At 44.9% G+C, this 20,839-nt stretch overlaps 1 protein-coding gene across 3 annotated transcripts in view; it reads right to left on the bottom strand.

Annotated features, from left to right (window-relative positions):
- PPP2R2B (protein phosphatase 2 regulatory subunit Bbeta) overlaps positions 1-20,839 on the bottom strand; it is a 391,816-nt gene that overhangs the window by 89,370 nt on the left and 281,607 nt on the right. For all 3 annotated transcript variants that reach the window (XM_073221952.1, XM_073221953.1, XM_073221954.1), the window contains 2 exons: positions 4,197-4,294; positions 1,198-1,363 (listed from right to left, as the gene is read on the bottom strand). In XM_073221952.1, coding sequence (XP_073078053.1) covers positions 1,198-1,363; positions 4,197-4,294 — 264 coding nt within the window. The remainder of the gene's footprint in view (positions 1-1,197; positions 1,364-4,196; positions 4,295-20,839) is intronic.

A 20,839-nucleotide genomic window follows, 5' to 3' on the forward strand; every position in this document is an offset into this window, starting at 1 on the left:
ATTTGAGGGATTCGGGGTTCATAGGCATTAACAACTTTTCTCCCTTTTTTCATAAGATTAAGATACAAGTCATTCTAAAAACTTGGAAAATAAAAATGTTTATAAAAGGAACAAACTTGTAAGTTACCCATAACGCACGATAAAAAATCAGGCGTGATAAACCTCTCGGTGTGTTTCTTTCCAGTCTTTCCAAACATTAATCTGCGTTTGATCATGTGATAGACACAGTCTGTACTTTTGTTACTTGACATGCAAGCACTTCCCTTTCTTTATAAATGCTGGGGATAGGCAAAAGGAAATCCCTTGCATCTTGATTTATATTTAAATGTATACTCCTCATAGACTCAAAAACAGATGGGATGAATCGTGCTCCAAGCTTATTTGCTTGGGACAGGGTATTTAATTTTTATATACTAATCCTCTTAATTGTATGCTTTTCAATTAGCACCCTTCAGTATATGATTTTATTCTGAATTGTTCTGAGCATAGATGGCTTCTTTCAGCAGGATTATTAAGAACTTTTAGGGTGGGTAATTGCACAGCATAAAGGCTTATGGAATTAGCAGGAATTTGGCTTTCTATTCAACCCTCAAAATCCTCTCTCTCTGACCTATTTATATCAACTCCCCCTAAAACAACAAATGGTATAAGATGAGTATGAAGAGAGAAAGAGAAGAAAAAAGACTTCTTGCTAAATTCTCTGGTTAGGTCCCCCTCTCCTTGACCTGTGCTGCTAGCTGAAAACTTGACTGCGTCAGAGAGACAGGGCCATCTGCTTTACAAACTGCAAAATATATTCAGGAATTAAAAACTTCTATTTAGTATACCAAACTCACAGGACAACACCCCAGTTTTCTGAAAGGTGTTCCCAGAATGTCAGTGAATCTTAAGACAGGAAGTCATATTCCAAAAACACCTGAAAATAATCTGCCTTAGTCGAAAATTGCAGATAACAGGTCTCATCTAAATTCGGCCATAAATTTGTTCTTTTTTAAAAGAACAACTACTATTTACAGAGGGTCTGCTCTGTGCCAGGCAATCCACTAGGCAGCTCGAAAGTATGTTATTTCTAAGCTTTCCAACAGTCCCCAAAGTAAAAAGGAAAACTGAGTCTAAGAGAGATGGAAATACATGGTTTGCTGAAACGTCTCTGAAAAGACCAAAGAGGAAGAGTCCCCCCCCCCCCCCCCCGCATACCGTTAGCAGACAGAAGGAAGTACGCTGCATTCTGCTGAGGGAGCCATCTAATTTTATTGATTTTTTCTTCAATTTCTAAACTCTTCAGGTAATCGAACTCGGGTTCATGGCTCTGGAATGTGCTGTAAACATTGTATTCACCCCTCCGATGAACCTGATTTTTACTCTGTAGGAAGGGGGAGAAAAATGCACAAAAGATTAAACCACGTCAGCCAACTGTAACTTCATCAATTCTTCCTTTTTTTGAGTGGGGTTATGAGAAGTGGCATGGCCAGGCCATCTCAGGGCACGACCACGACAGCCACACGTTTACCTTCGTTCAGGGGCCCCCCAAGCGTTTGATCATGCACCCCTGATGGTAAAATTTGGCACCTCCAATATACATATATTTATTTATAAATTATACACATGAACATCTGCACTAGGATAAGCTATACAGTATAACATATACACAGAAATAGAGACTGAGACAGGACACATTTTAAAAATCAATACAACTGAAGTTCTAAGATGTTCTGCGTGCTCATGGACGTCTTGGACGCTGTTAGGAGGGATCCGTCCCACGCTGAGGTCCGCACGGACATACATGAATCCCTTACAAAGAATTCAAAGCTATAGCATCAATTCAAAAGTGCCTTTCAAAAACTCACCAGGCCCTCACAGAATCTCTGAGAGGTAAGCAGTGCAGGGAGAAGGACAAGAGAAGCTCAGAAATATTCAAGTGACTTCTCCAAGGTCACACAGCTTTAAGCAGCAGATTTGGTCACCAGATCTCAGACCTCTCCCTCTCCCTTTTTTTTTCTAACATGAGTAACAAAACAGACAGGAGCATAGAGATGACATGTGAACCACTGAGCTAATGAGGAGAGTTCCCCCAGCTCTGATTATGCAAAGCACAAACAGCAGGGGCTAAATAAATGACTAGAGAATGAAACATAAAGGAAAGGGTCGGCAGGGAGGGGCGAGAGAAGAAAGGTGGAGAGGGGGCATTAGGAGGGAGGGAGACAGAAAGAAGCAGGGAAAAAAGGGACGGTGGTTTTATTTATTATTGAGGCATTTCAGGATGGTCCAGATTCAAGCTTTGGGAAGCTGCTCAGAAATTCAGACTCAGGTCTTATTAAACATTTGTCACAAAAGCTTGCCTCTATGTAAAAGGCTCAATTGAAAAATTGCTATTTCTGGGTGGATATTGAACATACAACCCCGAATCTCAACTTTCCAGTGGATGATGGTGTGGAAGCCTGGGCATCCAGCGTGTTTGCAAGGACACTGAGGGTCCGAGGACAAACCCTTCCAGGAGGGTGGCTCTTGAGCGCTCCCTCACAGAAGTTGCAGGGGGCCTGACCTAGGTGGTGTCCCCCGGCCTTGCCTCCCAGGCTGAGCGTTCATCTCAGCCTCAAGTCTTGCACAAAGCTAAACATTTCACTGCGTGTCATTATCCTGGACATCTATTATCTACTGAAAAAAAACCACTCTCCTTTGCAAAATGTGTCCCCTCCCTCCTTCTATTAATGAATCAGTCTTCTCAAATAGTTCAGGAAATTAAAATAGGTGAAATCTATAAATAGCTAACAGAAAATGCAGAGTGGAATATTACTGGCAACAGGCTGCCTTGGGTTAAGTTATGTTAACCAGCAGCTCCTGTTCCTTTTTATCATCACTCCGATCCTAACGGGATTTTTTTTTTTAATTGAAGAAGATTGAAAAATCAGTTTTAAAAGGACTTTCAGTGTGGACACACTAGCTACTATCTCGCTTTCTGCAGAGACAACCAGTCCACCTTAACAATAATTTTATGAGTGTTGATTTGGTACCATCCAAATCAGACTGTCAAGTGTGTGTAGTATGTGCCAGACCAATTAACACTAGGCAGCTCTGGAAAAGCAGGAAAAATTCCAGGTCACCAAGAGCTATTAGTTCCTACTTGCCAACCACATTTTCATGTTTCCAGGGCCAACAGAATAGGCTGGATGCCTGATTTAATGCTAAACACTTGAATTTATACAGAACCCTGAGGGATTATGATGCCCTTATAGAAATTAATTGCAAATAATGTGCAATTACCAAATATATCACCTCTAAATGAGGCTTTCCTTTTTTGAGGGGAGGTGTAATGCAAATGGCTTTGAGGCACAAAACAGGGTTTAAATTGCCAGGGAAGTCTCTGGTGAAGCTTTTCTGCACTGGGCCTCCCCCTGCGCTGTGCTGGGAGAATCTCAGAGGCAGGTGGTAGCAGATGGGAGAGTTACTAGAACACAGACTGGCTTGCTGGAAACTCCAGGCCCATGCCAGGGGAGGCCAAGGAAATCAAAATGGGCCATAATTCCATCCTGACAAACAGAAGCAGACACCAAGAAACTCAATTTATATGAAAAAGAGAAACAATCCCTAGTGGAACCCGAGTCTCAGAAAGAAATGAGATTCACTGGAAGTTAGACCTCCTGTTCAGAATGCACACAGCTTTAAGCTCCGGGGACCTCTGTGTCACCTACAGTAAAGTGGGCACCGTAGGCATAGCTCAGATGTTATTTTTGTGGGATTTCACTCCTTTTTGTAGGGTGAGCTATCATTTGGTTCTCGGCTGACCCAGGTTGTCCTTTTCACATGTGAGCAAAGAGCTGTTTTTCCTGCTGCCTAGTCTGTGGGAGCACCTGAAATCAGGGGAGACTTCATTTCAATAGCTCAAGGATAAATCCCACTCAAAAAAGGGGGAGTTATACTCAAAGAGTAACCATTTTGCAGGTAAGCTGAGAAGCGAGGTCGTTTGGAATGTGCAATACCCAGGTTTGGGAAGATAAGGCCGTGCCCAGAAACAGCTCTCTTCTCAGGTGCTTTTATGAGTCTGAAGGCAGAATTGTGGATGGTAATGACTTTTTGGCAGTTTTTTAGTTTGCTAGCAAAGCGGCAAGGTTAAGGGCGACACATGAGGATTAAGAAACAGTAGGAGGCCTCCTTTAAAAAGAGAAGAAAACGGGCATTTCGCATTCACTGCCACTTACCTCCTGCTCTCGTTGAAATATTACAACCCGACCCCCCTTGTCCCCTGTCGCTAGTAATTCTCCCGTGTGGTTGAATTCTACCGTAGAGATAATGTCAGCTGAAAAGGAGAAGACAAAGGCAATTTAAGTAACTGCACACTCATTCTGAAACGATAGATAATAGATAGACTTTTCTGTGCCTTTAAGGGTGTAGGGCTTTGTCTCTGCAGTGGAATTTACAAGGATTGTACGTTCTGTATTTTAAGTGCCACTGGAAATGGCCCTTGGGAAAGTCAGTGTCCTAGAGGCTCGCACTGCACTGTGGTCTCGTGGAACTTCTGGAGGGAACAAAAGGAAAAAGCACTTTCAGACCCTTCCATTTTGGGCAACAGAAAATGAATTCATGGCTCAGGGAAATGGCTATTTCTTTACCCATCCGGGGCCCTCTGCATTTCCCCTTTCTTCTACATCAAGAAACTTCCCCAAACAGGTTTCAGCTGCGATGGTTCAAATTAGGGCTGAGGTCTGTGACGAACCGAGGTTGGAATGCTTGAAGCTCAGACACCGACATGAAGGGACTGAGAGCAGAGAAATCACTGGCAAGTCTGCACGTCGGAAGGGCAAGGTCCCAGCCACAGATGCTCTAGCCTGACCCATGCGCCCTCTCTTCCAGTGAACCCAGCACCCTTCTGAAAGAGGACAGCCTTATTCCAAACCCAGGAGCAGGGTGCTGGGACACAGAGTCATGAGGTCAGAGGGGAGAGGGCAATCTGTATTCTGTCTCCCAAAGGAGAAAATACACAGGCACCAGGAACTCAGACCACAGATGATTGCTAAACGAACGCTAGCTTGCCAAGTCTTTCTTCAAGCTGGTTACCCCCAGAGGAACAGGGACAGGTAAATTACCTACGATTGGATTTATTAGGCCTATTTTTAGAAAAATGTCAGAGGTTAATTCCTCTGCAATTATTCCCCTGCAGGGCTCCAACAACTGCTACCGAGAGTGCAAATGAGTTAAAAAAAAAAATAAGAGAGAGAGGGAGGTGGGGGAATTATGACTATTGGCTTTGACAGAGGAACATTCTGAAGATTATGTCCATGTGCAGAAAGCAAGGGGGAAACAGCGAGGCGGAAAACTAAGGTAATCACCCCTGAATAATTCAACTCTCAAATCTTACTTTAATATCATCATTTCAGGATTTTCTTTGTATGCCTGATTTGTCCAGGTAAGTAGCACAAAATTCCCCACTTTGCATGGAACTGTCCTTTTTCATACGTGAAAATGCTTCTAATGGTCATTCTTTGTGCAGAACTAAAAAGAATAAGGCGCAGCCCCAGTCACTTTCATATGAGGCACAATTTAAAAGAACAATTCATGATTCCTGGTGTGGCCTCTTAGACCACTGACTCCAGGGCTAGTGAATTCCACGCCCTGCAGGGCCCCATGACATCGTGGAGTGAAGCGAACCCGGTGAAGTGGGAAGCCTGTGGCCCCTTCTAAGAGAAGGGTGGCTGCTTAGCTTAGGCCGATTGTGGCAGTGGAATATTCCATGTGTTGTTAGACACTCTTATTTTTTTTTTTGTACAAAGCTTGAAATCCAAATTTTTATGCAAAATCTCTTATATTTTATATATTGTCAACTTTTTCTTCAACACTGTGGCCTTAGAAAAACCTTGTCTGTGGGCTAAGTCTGTTCTATGTCACCTGTTTATGACTTTTAGTCTATAGTCTCCCTTCAGAAAAGGCCATCTCCTTCCTTATTGATCATCTCACGTGGAAATCTGGCCCATTCACGCAGGAAGACTCCTTCAAATGAGCCCTACCTTAAGGAGACACTGAACAAGCTGCGGGCCACTCAGTTCCTGCTGGAAGCTTAGAAGGCCCATTTCCATGCCAAGTGCCCACTGAGGAGTAATAAAGGCCAGCAAGGCTAGGAAGCCATCCATCTCCAGTGAATTATTTGACCCCTTGCCTTTGTCAGTTTGTACATCTTTGCAAAACACTCTGATGTGCAGAGGAGAAAGAAGCCTCTTTGGTGTTTGCAGTTCGCCACAGAATGCCCCGGTTGAGAAGCCACTCGAGGGCCAGGGTACACCTCGGGCGTTAGTGACTGCTTCTGGCTTTTCAGTGAGGGGTTGGCAGTGGCATCATTCACGAAGCTTCCTGCCTCGGGTGGGACCTGGGGCACACATGGCTGTTTCTCTTCACGTTCAGGCTGAGGAGTGAGTCAGACTCTCAAACTGTTCAGGACACAAATACCCCCCAGAGAGACGAAGTGGCGGGAAGCACGGGAGAGGGGAGGGAGACCCGGTGTGTGTGTGTCTGTGTATGTGTTGGGGGGCTAGGGGGCTAACAGTGCCACGCTTGTGTCTTTAGGGCTAAGATTCAGCTTCAGAGCCGTTTACACGCTTCCTCTCAGCAGTGGTGTTACCACAGGCTCTGGAATTCCAGGTGGGCTTCAGGACCCAGGTGTTGAGGATGAGAAGAAGGGCCTTCCCTTTTGGGGAACTTGGGTATCTGAAGGAAGAGTTAGGTGGTTTTTTCCAAGGTCAGCCTCTGGCTCAGTTTCCAAGAAAATGTCACTCCAAGGGTGACAGAACTCAGTCCCCCTACCCCACCCAGGGATGACGGGCACCTGTGTGTTCTTGTGCAGACTCCCCGTGAGAATGTCCTCGCCCCCCCTTTACGATCCACACCGGCCAAGACAAGGCAGAAGTCTAGCTCACATCTAAGCCGTGGCATCCAGGCTAGTATTGTTAGAACTCTGCATTCTGGGATACCAGGCACGGTTCCAGATAATAAAATAGTCCCCTCTGTTTTCCAAGTGTTATCGTTACCTGGGCTCTATCCTCTTAAGAACTTTGTAAGATAAAGAGTGGTTGGCATGGCAGGATTTTGAAATTCCTTAGTCCTCTTGCCAAGTCCTTACTTTTATCTTAATCCTGCCAGTTGCTGGCCTGTATATTATGTTGATGTTCAGCTATTGTCTACCTCTCTCCAGGGCACATGTAACTGCAGCTCGAGGTAATACCTGTTTTGAACTTTCTTGTTTCCTGACTCATTTATCACCGCTAAACCAGCAGGTGTGACCAGAATACTCTACTGCCCCATCCATCTCTGCATATCTTCATCAATGACTGTTTAATAATTGATGCAAAACTCATGAATCACCCCACATTCCAATTTCAAGATACTGAAACTTCTGATACAAATACTCTGTGTTTGTAACACACTTTTGGTAGAGCAAATTAGAAAACAAATGCTGCTCAAGACAAAACAACTTTTGTTGAGTATTGAAAGAGGAGATGGCGGTAACAATAAACTAGTAAACTTGAGATGGTAACTTCATCTGAAATCAAAGTCACCAGAAATCGATTCACCAAGTTCAACATGACTTTCACCCTCAGTAAGTGTACGTCAATGCATCTCATTAAATGCCTAGCTGAATCACACTGCTACACACAAAGCTGTAAACCTGTGCATTTTCCCTTTGTTAGACATGTGGATAAAGTGCACCTTTTTTTTGACTAAAAACAAAAACCAGAAGCTACGAACTGACCTGATTTTTTTCTTCTTAACTTTTTTTTTTTGAGAGGGCATCTCTCATATTTACTGATCAAATGGTTGTTAACAACAATAAAATTCTGTATAGGGGACTCAATGCACAATCATTAATCAACCCCAAGCCTAATTCTCAACAGTCTCCAATCTTCTGAAGCATAACAAACAAGTTCTTACATGGTGAACAAGTTCTTACATAGTGAATAAGTTCTTACATGGTGAACAGGACAAGGGCAGTCATCACAGAAACTTTCAGTTTTGATCACACATCATGAATTATAAACAATCAAGTCAGATATGATTATTCATTTGATTTTTATACTTGATTTATATGTGAATCCCACATTTCTCCCTTATTATTATTATTTTTAATAAAATGCTGAAGTGATAGGTAGATGCAAGATAAAGGTAGAAAATATAATTTGGTGCTGTAAGAGGGCAATTGTAGATGATCAGGTGTGTGCCTGTAGACTATGTGCTAATCCGAGCTAGACAAGCGCAACAAAACATCCACGGATGCAGAAGATTTCTCTCAAAACGGGGGGTGAGGTTCTAAGCCTCACCTCTGTTGATCCCCAATTTCTCACCTGATGGCCCCCCTGCGACTGTGCCTGTCTTAGGTTGTTCCTCCCTTGAGGAATCTTACCCGTCTCTGGCTAACCAGTCATCTTCCGGGGCCATACAGGGAGATGTAAAGTTGGTAAGTGAGAGAGAAGCAATATTCTTTGAAAAGGTGAGCTTTTTACTTCTTTGCAGATTTATGTCCTGTGGCTTCTACGCCCGGCCTTTGTCTTGAGGTATCTTTATCACTTGGAAGAATTAAGATACTCGGTAATTTTCGATATGAGGCACGAATTCTACTAAAGGGTTGTAATTAGGAAGGAAGAAGAAAAGCTATAGAGGTAGCAGACGGAAGAAAACATGGGAAGATTGATTATTTCTTTGACATATCTTCTTGTAGCGTAACATAAGCATGTATAGGTTTTAAACTACTAATTAAATTGCGCACACACATTAACATAATAGGAATACAGCTACATAACAAAAGCAGACCTACAATTACCAGCCATCTCCAGTGAAACCAAGAAAACCAGTTAGGCACCCTAGGATTTGTGAAAACTTATCAATGATATGATGAATATTGTCTAACTGAATTTGAATAGTTTGAGAAAAATCAGACAAATTAAAACAACACATTCCTGGGAACTGTTCACATCCCATATGTTCTTTTAACAGTAGATAGTCTATAGTCGCACAATTTTGGAGCGCTGCAACTTGCACTTCTCCTAATTCTTGGTTGAGTTCCGACAGTATAGATCCAGTCAAATTTGTTGTTTTACTGTATGCACAGGCCAGCTTAGATATCTCCTTCTTCATTTCAATGGCAAGTCCAGGAACCGGTGGGATGAATGCAGCTACAACTGCAGCAGCGTCACTGACCTGATTTTTTAAGGAAACCCCGGGAGGTATGGGGCTTGCCCCGATCCACATTTATTTGTGCTGACTTCATTTCCACAAAATGGTAGCCTGATAACCCCATTTCTAGTTCAAGAGCCATTGCTAAAACGGACTTTTTCTTCTTCAAAATCAACCTCAGCACCCTACAAAGGTTCCAGACTAGTAATTTCATACATAAAGGCTCATGAATAATAGAAATTGGCTTGGTGATTATATTCCTGAGATTGTGAGGCCCCAGTCACGTGCTCATCTGCACGGTCCTGTGCTAGGCTGGAGGCGACACGGTGCAGGAACGTGGGCTGAGTACAATGCACATGAGCAGGGTGACCGCTGCAATCAAACAATGGTGTGTTTACACCGAGAGCCGGTCTAAGCCACTGCCCTCCGATGGACAATGGCTTCTGGACCAGGTCACTAGCACTGGCCTCTCAGCATCAGTTTCAGGGGGTGAAATGAGGTAGTAATGTAATTTAGCTTTAGGAACCCAGGAAATATTTTATGTTTCATCAAGGAAACATTTGGGAGATGACACTATAAAGTTGTTTACCCTACTGGTGTCCGCGGACCAGCTCTGCACCCACTCTGGGCTTTCTTCCTTATGCTTAGGGTGGCTGCTGGCAGGGTTTCATTTCTTCAGCTAGGGTGAGGGTATCAGCAGCGATGGAAAATAGATTTCCTAGGGGATGACGATGGAGAAATGGTGGTTGTGGCTGAAGTTCGTGTTGAGAAGGATTTGGGAGGCCCCTTCCGGGCTGCAGCGCCATGATTGACTGGCGGTGGGTCCCACAGTTCTGGAGGCAGCACCCGCATCCCTTGTCATTGCCGAGGAGGGGCTCCTAGCTAGACTGGCAAGGACATTGCGGATCATTAAACAGACGGGATGCATAGGCTTCCCATGGGAATTAAAATGACTCCTTTATCTGCATAAAACTGTGGACTGTTTCTTGAGTTCTGGTTCACATTCTGGAGTCAGCATCAGTTTTCTCAGATAAGGTTTTCTCTGGTAAGTTTGGACAACAGAAACAGTGCGTTGGCGTGTATTTTCCACCAAAATAGGGCGGGGGAAAGAAGTTGGGTAATGACCAAACAGATATGCCTACTACTGGAATTTTGCCAAAATGGCCTTGTTGTTGAAAAGAGGTTAATATAGTGCAAAATTTTAAAAAGATTCAGGCAATAAAACAGCAGGTGTCAGATCACTGCAATTTTGTTAAAGTGTTTTCATTTTAAAATGTATCTTTTTAACTGGTAAAGCCATATACACTTGTTAAAATTTCCATCAATACCAAGTTGATGCTTAAAGTATAAAATGACTCTCTCATGACCTGACTCCCAAATGCAATGGTTAACTCCTAGAAATATACACACATAAATACTCATAGGACAAAGTCGGTCGGGGAGGGTTCAAAATGATATTGTTGTTGTGTAGGATGTGGATGGTTTAATTAATTTTCTTAGTCTTTTTCAAACTTTTCAGTATTTTGAATTTTTTTTACCATAACCATAAATACCTGAACTATTTTTAACTTATAAAAATTGTTTAAATGGTTTTCAAACTGAGTAAAAGATCTTAGCATTTATCTCAGTGACTTTTTAGACTTCTAAAAAACTTACATAATTCCCATGTAGTCAAATTCACTTTTTTGTGGCATATGGTTTTAGGGTTTGGATAAAGGCATATAGATGCATATCTGCCACTACTCATGCTGTATAACAGTTTTATCACCCTCAAAAAGTTCCTTCATATCGCTGCTTGTGGTGAACACTTTTTTAAAAAGGAATAAACTATGGGAATAAAATGAGCTAACAGGTGTGTACGAGCTTCTGAAAGTTAAAAATGCTGTGCAAACACAGAGGCTAAACATGAGTGGCTTCTACAGATATGGCACAATTCAATCTGGAGATGATCATTTTCTCACCACTCAAGAGTCAATGATTTTATTGCTTAATCTTACTGTGCTGATATTACCACTGTAATATCAGAACTCTGTTTTTAGACTGGTGGGAAACCCAATTCATCAACGTGCCTTTGTCAAATTGCATCACAGACTAGTTTTACCAAAGGTCCTTTTTTCTTTAAATGGGACTATGTTTGAGTCCTTGGTTCAGTAGCATTAACTTCTTAACTAGACACTATTTCTCATATTTGTTTAGCTTGGTCCTTCAGTAAATATAAAGTTCTGAGTAGTTATGCCAAGTGGATGTAATCTCACTTACTAATTTTGATCTACTGGCAGGAGCTGCCTATTGAGAAGGATTCTGAGGTCATAGCTGGGCTTGGAGAGAGAGTGTGGTGATCGATTAGTCATGTCTGTCATGGGCATGGAGAAAGGCAGCACACACGCCACCTGCTTGCTATCCTGACCGACTGGTATAATAAACACCTTCTGTCTGATCCAGACTTGATTCCTCTGACACCCAGCCAGTGTCTGCTATTTAGATACTGACTCCTTTTCCTTTCATTTGAATATAACGAATCCTGTGCATACTGGTTCTAACTTCAGTCTGGTGCTGGTATTCCTCTTACATGAAAGAACGCAGGGAGAAGGATCCAATAATTCCAATTCCCAAGATCTTTCACAGTCGCTGCTTCCTGCCTAACCATAAGCACCGTGCTGGACGTCGGGCACTGCGTAACCGTCTGTCTGTCCATGCAGACCAAGCTCATTAAGGGCAGGCAATGTCTTGACAGATACTCTTGGTTGGCTACACCTACCCAGCACCTTTCTTCCTTGCCTGCCTCTCACAGTGGCAGCTAAAAAATCCAGATACTTGTTTCCCAGACTCCATTGTAGCCAGGGGTGGCCATGTGACCCAAATCCGGCCAATGAAACACACACGGAAGTCTGCTGGGAGGCAGGGAGGCAGAGATGCTGGGAAAGATTTTTCTTCCCTGAATGAAAAGAAGGAAACAATGGAGGGCTTCTGGCTGCACTGACACGGTCCTTGCATACTACTACCTTTTTATACAGCTATAGTAGCTGTGATATGTGGAGCTGTGGCAGCCATCCTGTGACCATGAGGTGGCTGGCCTAAGGCCGAGCCAAGAGGCTGAGTATCACAGATGGAAGAAATGGACAATGTCTCGGGTGATACGCTGAACCGTAAAACCTACCTTAGGGACAGCCTATGTCTGGACTTGTTAAACAATAGATACCCAGTGATTCAAGCCACTGCTAGATAGATTTTCTGTTATTTGAACCTGAATGCATACTAGTAGGTGTGTCTTTCTATCTTTGTTTTCCTCATAGCACTTGGCATTGAGCCCGATTATGAATGCATGCTGAGTCGGACGAAATGGCCCCTTCTCCTGCAACTTCGGTGCACAAATGCTCACACCCACATTTTCATTTCACTTTATGACATGACCAATTTTCCTTTGCACTTGCTTAGTTCCTAATATGGAGGCGGCGGTTTGTTTTCCCCCTTCCCCTGTGTGGCAATGGTACATTACTTGTTGACCATTCAAACATGAAAGCAGCTTACTGGGACAGAATGCCCTCCCACCCGATTTATCATGGTGTCCGTCATACAATCACGACTTCCAGGGAACCTAGCCATGCCCTCCTCAGGAGCCAAGTCCCCCCTGCTCAGAGCGGGGAGCCCACTGTGCCTGCTGAACTGCGAAAATCTAGATGGTAGGAAGCAGGCGAGTAATGAGCACCACGCTGGCCCCATTAAAACGCACACCACTCTCCCCATGCTGACCAGATCCGCAGCCCTGACCAGTCTGAGACAGCTCGACTGGGCGTGTGACGGAGACGGCCAGTTCTTGCAACACAGATGCTGAGAATAGAGAATTTTCCTGCAGTTGGAAAAAAACTTGCCTAAAGGGCAAAGGAGTTTTAAAAACTGTTAAGTCCTCTGAGTACAGAAAAATCCAGCGGGAAATTGGTAGCAGTCCAGACTTGCCTACAAGCCGGTGTGGTTTACAGTGGGATCTGCTGTCAAGGTGGGCACCATCTGTCACCCACTCGTTCAGAAAGCAGAGCAGAAACTGACTGCGCAGGCAATGCAAACTGCCTACCATTCAGATCTTTAAGCCACACAACACGGGGTGTCTGGCTCTGATTCCGAAGTCAGTGGGATTCCAGGTCCAAAATGAGAAAGCTCATCGCAGGGGAACAGGAGCCCTTGGGCAGGCATGATGCACCCAGACACACTTAATCAGGAGTCTGTCTGGCATGACCTTGGTCAAAAATTTTGCTGGGCCAGATGCTCTGAAGCCAGAAAGACATGACACCTGCCTAGTAAGAGCTTTGGCTCCCCGTGTTTGTGGGCTGGCCCTCATATCACTTCCATAGGGAAGCCTTGCCTGGCTTCTCCTGAAGCCCAGACAGCTCCCTTTATTTGCAGCTCCCTTTATTGCTCCCCATAAGTTACCATCACGTACCCTTAGCATGTATCACAGTGGTAACAGAACCATTTAAAATGCCTTTCTCTGCCTCTAAATTGTAAACTCCATACAAAACTTGTTCATCATTGAACCCTCAGTGCCTAGCTTTGTGTCTTAATGTACAAAAGATGCTTCTTAATTTTTTCTTTAATAGATCACTGAATGGGAGCAAAGAGAACCAGTACCAAAGTGGACCAACATGCAGAGAAAGGATGACCCTACACAAAGTGCCAACAAACAAAATATTTATTCTGGATGAATATAAGAAACATTTTTTTAAAGGGGTGTGAGGTAAGGGGAAGTTCTTATTTGGAATAGCAACTATTTTATGATCTTAAAAGCAGATAGATTCATCAGTAAAAAACAGGTTTTATCCTAAAACCTTGTGTAGCATTGGTAGGGACGTAAGGTCCTATGAATAGGAAGAGAGAAGAGCAGATAGGTTGGCAAAGAGAAGGTGTTGGAATAGGATGCTATTTGGGAGAGGGTATGGGGGTAGCAGTGAGGCAACCCAAAGTGGATTTTGAGCAAACAGGTCTGAGATGCCGGAATCTATTTAATGGTTAAGCCTACTATGTGCATGTCAATGGGTGGGATGCCAAGAATATACTAACAAACATACCTGGTCTTTGCCTTCAAGGGCCTTTCAATCTAGAGGACTGGGAAGTAGCAGTAGCCTGGGATATAGTACAATATATGTTGAGTAAGAGGTTGTTTCAAAGACCCTATAATGGATGTCTTTGAGCCACAGAATAAGAATCCTAGCTTTGACCCAGAGGGCAACAGGCAGTCACTGCCGGAACTTAAGGTAACTCACATCTCACCCATATCCCTACATTCACGAAATCTCTTGTATCTCTAAGGGACAGAGCCAACACTACATGCAGTCTGTCCCTTCCCTGAACTCTAGAAGGGCCTAAAGAGATGAAAGAAGAATGTGGCAGGAAAGGATCTGACTTTTCTTAAAACATGAGGTTTCCATGTCCAAAAAAAAAAAAAAAGATGCTAATAGTTCACAAAGTATTATGTTATGAGGACCAAATTTGCTATTTAAAATTCTACAAATCAGTATCTCTCTATTTCTGTCTCTCTCTCTTTTTCTCTCTCCGTCCCCCGTCCCTTCCTTTCTCTGTGCCTAGGAGTTGTGGTGTTTTGAAGAATAAAAATTAGTTTCTTCGAGAACGTCCCCAGTCTAAAGCACTGAATTCTTCACACTTAGTAGGCCTACAGTAAAGACAGAATGAATAATGTTGTGACCCAACCATGAATAAATATTCATCAGGTAAAGGCACTTGAGTGCATCCTTCCTGCTTTTTTCTATCCACTGAAAACTGGATATTCAGAAAATCCATTATATTTGATTTCATGTTCATGCAGCAGTTTAGATACCAGTGAATAATATAAAATGTAGAAAAATCAGGAAAGACTCAGGGTTGATAGGTTCATTCATGATTCAAGTTATTTACTCAACTATTCACTGGGCATACCTGGGTCAAACACTGTTCCAGGTATTGGATACGCGTCAATAAATGAAACAAATATCTTTCCTTATGGAACTTATAGTCCATTTGTGGAGGAAAGATAATCATCAATGAACATAATAAATGACACCACATTTATGTACTGTGGGACAAATATAGCTGTGTAAGGGAGCTGAAGGCTGTGAAGGTAGGAGGGGGCTCTGATCTTAAAGAGGGTGGTGGTGACTGGACCCCCGCACAGACGGGAAGGAGGTGAGGGAGATGGCGGTATAGGTGTCTGTAGGGCGAGTTCTCTGGATGGACAGAGGGGATGGTGAGGAGGCCCTTAGAGGGAGACATGCATGTGCCAGCAGAGCAGCTTAGCCGCCCCAGTGCAAGCAGGGAGAAAGCAGGCGAGTGCGAGGACAGGCCCAGATGATGTGAAGTCTGGAGGACCACAGCCAGCGCTCGGCACCACAGGGTGAATCTGCTTAATACCACTGACCTGTATACTTACAAGCGGCCACAGTGGTCAATTCTGTGTTAGGAACATTTTACAATAGAAAAAAATTAGAGAAAGTGAAGTGCAAGACTGTGGGAGGGTCTAGACTAGAGCAGTCTGACATTCTGCAAGCATCAAGCTGGCTGTGGAGTTGAGAATAGACTGCAGAGGCTGGCGCAGAATCAGGGAGGTACGGAGACGATGCAGCTGAGAGGAGACGACAGGACAGAGGCTCAGGCCACGGTGTGGGCGGTGAAGGTGGAGGGAAGAGGTGGTCCAGGCCCTGGAGACATGTTGGGGGTCGGCGTGAGGCTGGGCTGAAGGGTGGGTCATGGGTCTGTGGGAGGTCTCAGGGGTGGTCCAAGGTGTCTGCCCCCCGGGACTGGCATGCTGGAGTTGCTATCACTGAGTTTGGAAGTTTGTGGGGGAAGCAGGCATTTGGGGGGAAGAGCAGATACAGTGTAAGGAAGGTGAAGCGTGAGAGGTAAGTCCCTTCTTCTTCTTGAGTAGGAGTTCAGGAGTGGGGTCCAGAGTTGGGGATATAAATGTGGGTGCTATTAGCTTTTCAGGTGATATTTAAGCCATGAAACTGGGCAGGATCTCAGGGAATGAGTGGACTGAGAGGACAGAGAGGACCAAGAACTGAACCTTGGGGCACTCGGAGGAAGAAACATCAGGAGCGGGATGGGGAAGGAGCAGCCAGTGACCTCGGAGGAAAATCACTAAGCTTAGCGTCCTAGGTGCCCCGTGAGATGCAAAGGGGGTGGTCGGTCATGCCGAGCCTGCTGCTGGGGGCGAGCAGGTGGCAGCCGACCTCTGGACTTGAATCGTGGAGGGAGGTCACTGCTGATAGGACTGAAGGTGAGCTGGGCACCACAGTGTGATCTGCTCAGCACCACTGCCCTGACTTACAAGTCACTGCTGATAGACAAGAACAGTTCCTGTGGGCGAGTGGGGGTGAAACTGGCGTGGACTTCAGAGCGAATGCGAGGGCAAGGAATTGGAGAGCGTCTGTGGACAACTTCCTCAAGGAGTTTTGCTGACAAGAGTACCAAGAAATGAGCTGAAAGATGAAGGGAGTCGAGGCGAGAGGACGTTTAATAATCTCCCAGAAACAGCAGCATGCATGTGGCACATGCTGACGAGAAGGCGTCACCAGCCGGGGGACAATGAACCAATGAACGGGGAAGGAATAGGGCGGAACTGCTGAATGAATAAATAAGTGGAGGCACGAATAGAAAACCGGTAAGCAGGGCTGGTTATAGAGCCACTAACAGCCAAAACAAAGTCTGTTCCAGTTCAATTCCTACCCACAGCCAAAAGGTGAACAGCAAGGAAAATGCTATTGACACCAATCTTCATGCAAAGTTTAGCAGGAATCCCAAAACATTCAGGACTCTCGGAGTTTCTCCCACAAATCAGGCTCCTGGAGATGCAGGTGATTGTTATGGATGAAAGACCACCTCTCGGTTTTCTGTGGGTTTCGTCCTCCCATCCCTCCTTTTTTCCTTTCTCTCCTCGTTTCCCTCTTTCCCCCTTTCCATCCTTCCCTTCTTTAGCTTTTGGAAGCTGAGAGCAGAAGGGATGGTAGCCCTTCGGCTACACAGCTCAAGGTCCTTGACGGCCTGTGTGCCTTCCCCGGGGAAGGCTGTGCACCTGTATGCACGGAAAAATGAGGCGAGGTCCGCAGCAAGATCACTTCCATGGGTGGCCTGGCCTCCTGTGGCCTCTCTGAGGTAGCTTTCACCATTATTCCTAATATCTTATAGAAAGAAATAAGTGTGTCAGAGTGGGGGAAAAAAACAAACCCTACCCTCTCATCTTGCCCTGTGGGAGATTTATAGATGCTTTGCAAGTGGCCAGGGCCAGGTGACGGCGACGGGAACCTTCCAAGTGATTTGCAGACCCCCCTTCCAGGAAGTCAGTCTTTAATGGAAAACTCTCAGTGCACATTCCTCGGTTACAGTCTGACTGCCGTGCAGACAGACGCACTGAAGTTAACTAGCTGTGAGCCTGGCCTCAAAATACTTCAGTCTCAGGAAAACACCAGTATGGCTGCTTTTTCATGGAACTGTTACTGACTGAGCTGACCTGCTGCATGCCAGGCATAGCATACTAGACCCTGACATATACTCCCTCCCCAAACCTGTATTATCACCCTCACTTCCTGAACACCTACTTTGGCCAGGATCTGTGCTTCGCATTTCATATTATGACATTTAATTGTCTCTGGAACTCCATGATTTCAGTATCTTCTTCCTTTTTTCAGATGGGGAAGTGGTGGCTCGGGGAGGTTAAAGGACCTGCCTGTGTCTGGAAAGCTCATCGGGAGAGCTGGGACCGACTCTTGTTGGGAAGCCCACGTTCTCACGCTGCCTCCTGTGACCCCTTTTCCCCCTCCCACCTTCTAGTCTCCCCCATCCCCACCTGCTCTCTTTGGTCTGCCATTCCTTTGTTTTTCTCATCCTTTCTGAACCTTTTCACTCATTTCATGACCTTGCACAGGTTTCACTTCTCAGCATGGCGGAGTGGATGTGCTGGGCTCCCCCTTATCCCTGCCCCCGATTCCTGTGCAGCACAGTCTCAGTCCTTGGACCCCCCTAAGCACGTATGGTCTTTCCTGGCCAGCTTCCATGCCGCCTCATTTCCCTGCGGCGTTCTCCCCATCGCTGTGGCTGCTGGCACCGTATTCCCCAGGGCACTGTGCCCCTGGAGAACCAGACTTACTCTTTCAGTTTGGGGATCCAGTCGAGGGACTGGCACCTGGGACGTGTGCACAAAATACCTGTTTAGTGGCTTAAAAACAATACATGAATCCTTCAAGGCCAACTCAAATGCCACCTACTTCATGCAGCTTTCCGTGAGCTCCCTGACTGGACGGGATCCCTTCCTTCCCCCAGCTCCTGAAGCCGCACCTCTCACGTGCTGCTATGCACCCATTTCCACTTACGCGGCCAAGCTCCGCGTGGCCCTCACGTGGCTCTGTGCTCTCTCGGTGTGCTTGCTCTCCTTTCCCCACTGAAATGTATTTCATGCAGGGCAGAGTTCCTATTTTGCTCATCTTGGAATCTACCAATAAATGCCTCAACCTGGAATTAATTCTTAGAACTTATCCTCTTTCGCCTCCGTTTATTCTCAGCTGAAAACTAGTCTCTTTCAGAAATCAAGGAAGGATAGTTTCCATTTAAAACTTCACCTTCTCATCAGGCATGACTCTTTCATGCTGGACTACGGTACAGCTGTAGACAGCGCGCTTGAAGATGCCACGTGGGACTGTATGTGTTGTCTCCTTAACGAGATGAGAAGCTCCCTGGAGACAGAATCACATTTATTGCTTTAACAGACGGCTTTCTCAGGATACAGGACCTCAGGCGCAGACCACGTAAGTGGCCCACACCGGGAGATTTAGGACTCTCACGAGGACAACTGATCGTGGGCCTGTGAAATGCATATGGCAGCTGTCCCCTAAAGTTAAAGTCACACATACTCCATTTTTGCCCACAGCTCACTATTTTTGTTTTTTAAAATAGCCTGGGACATCTCTGAAATAAAAGCAGCGCTAGGGAAACCAAGTACCCCGCGCATGCTCAGAGCACCGCCTCCGAGAACAGCAGATGGGAGGGGAAACAGGACGATATTCCCATGTCTCCAAGGACCCTTACTTCTGGGGACATCTCAAGTGCTGACTCCAACAACAGAAGTCATTGCACTTGGAGAGAATGGAGAAGCTCAGGGCAGGAAAAAGCCAGCAAGTATTAACTCATGGCAGAATTCCTTTCTCCCTCCCACACACTGTAGCAGGTCCTTAGCTTTGACTGTGATGCATTTGATTGTTTCCAGTCAAGTCCATGGGAGGAAATTACATGTCTATATTTTATCAGACAATAGAAGGAATAAAACCATTGAACACCAAATGTATAGGCAACACTGGCTATGATCTCAGATACACCGCTTGCTTTTTCAAGTGAAATTAAATCAACAGTGAAATGTACCAGAAGCCATTCTGAGGAAGCCTTAGCATAGCACCGCCTTTGGGTGATTCATCACCAAGGAACCGCGAAGTGGCCCAGGCCTGCCTCTCAAACCGCAGTCTTGAACCATTTTCCCTGACCCCCTATCTCCCTAAATTCTAGCCCTACCAGTTTGCTTTCAGGGTCTTATAAATGCCATGTTTTTTCCCACTCTGGGGTCTGCAAACATGCTGCTCTTTCTCTGCCTGAAGCATTCTCTGCCTGCTGCACCCTTTTCCTGGGCGAACCTGTTAATTTCTAAAATTTCAGCTTCAACAGCACTTCCTGAGAGAGGCCTTTTCAGACAGCCCATCCTAAAGTCACTCCACTTTGCTCCTTCTAGTACCCTCTTCTTTCAATTTAAAGCATCTTTTAGAATTCATTATTATGTTTGTTTGGGGTTTATTATTAATATCTGTCTCGCCCATAAGACTATGAAATTCACCAGGGCAAGGATCACAGCTGGTTTCTTTACCTTGAGATTCATGGCCTGTAGCCTGACGTTTGCCACACAATCCATGTTCAATGAAAGTTTAGTTTTCTAGCTCCTCCTAGTTATTACCTGATCACCTGGGCTCATATCCTCTTTCTGATATTGTTCTTACACCACACAATTTGGTTTTCAAACTGGGTAAAATAGACCTATACGATTACAGAAATTTAAAAACCAATGAAATCTGCTTTATTCTCCCTAAAATTTGCTTTTGCTTTATTCTCCTCCTTCTTCTTGGCTAATCCCGCACATGAAAACACATGCATTGTAAAATGTATGCACATCTTTCTGATTCGTTCATTCTAGCCCTTGTCTAAACCAGTCTCCACCTTTTCCATTTTTCAGGAAGAAAGGCAGTAGAATGCCAGAGACCGGGTGGGAAGGTCTTTATATGCCAAGAAGTCTGACCTAGTGAATTATTTCCGTCAAACACACAGTCTGAATTGGATTGCCCGATCGCTGAGAAGGCACTTCTGGATCAGACAGTTCATTAGTGGCTGAGCTAGCTTCTTGAGCCTGTCGGTCTTTACTCTGCATGCCTGGAATTAGCCAAGGGTCACTCACTGAGTGACAGGTGCCAGTGAGTCAGATAGAATAACAGCTGAAGCAGCAGCCACCCAGAGCCACCAGCCACACCCTTAGGCCCAGGATTCCCCAAGTGTACACAGCTGAAGATGAGATTTGGCGTCCATGTAAAACTATTTGCAGAGTACCTTCTATGTGACTGATCGAGGGCACCGGTTTGAGAGAAATTGTAGGAGGTAGTCAAGAGCAGTCTCCCAC

Source organism: Manis javanica, chromosome 14, assembly GCF_040802235.1.
Source record: "Manis javanica isolate MJ-LG chromosome 14, MJ_LKY, whole genome shotgun sequence".
Classification (NCBI taxonomy): Eukaryota; Metazoa; Chordata; class Mammalia; order Pholidota; family Manidae; genus Manis; species Manis javanica.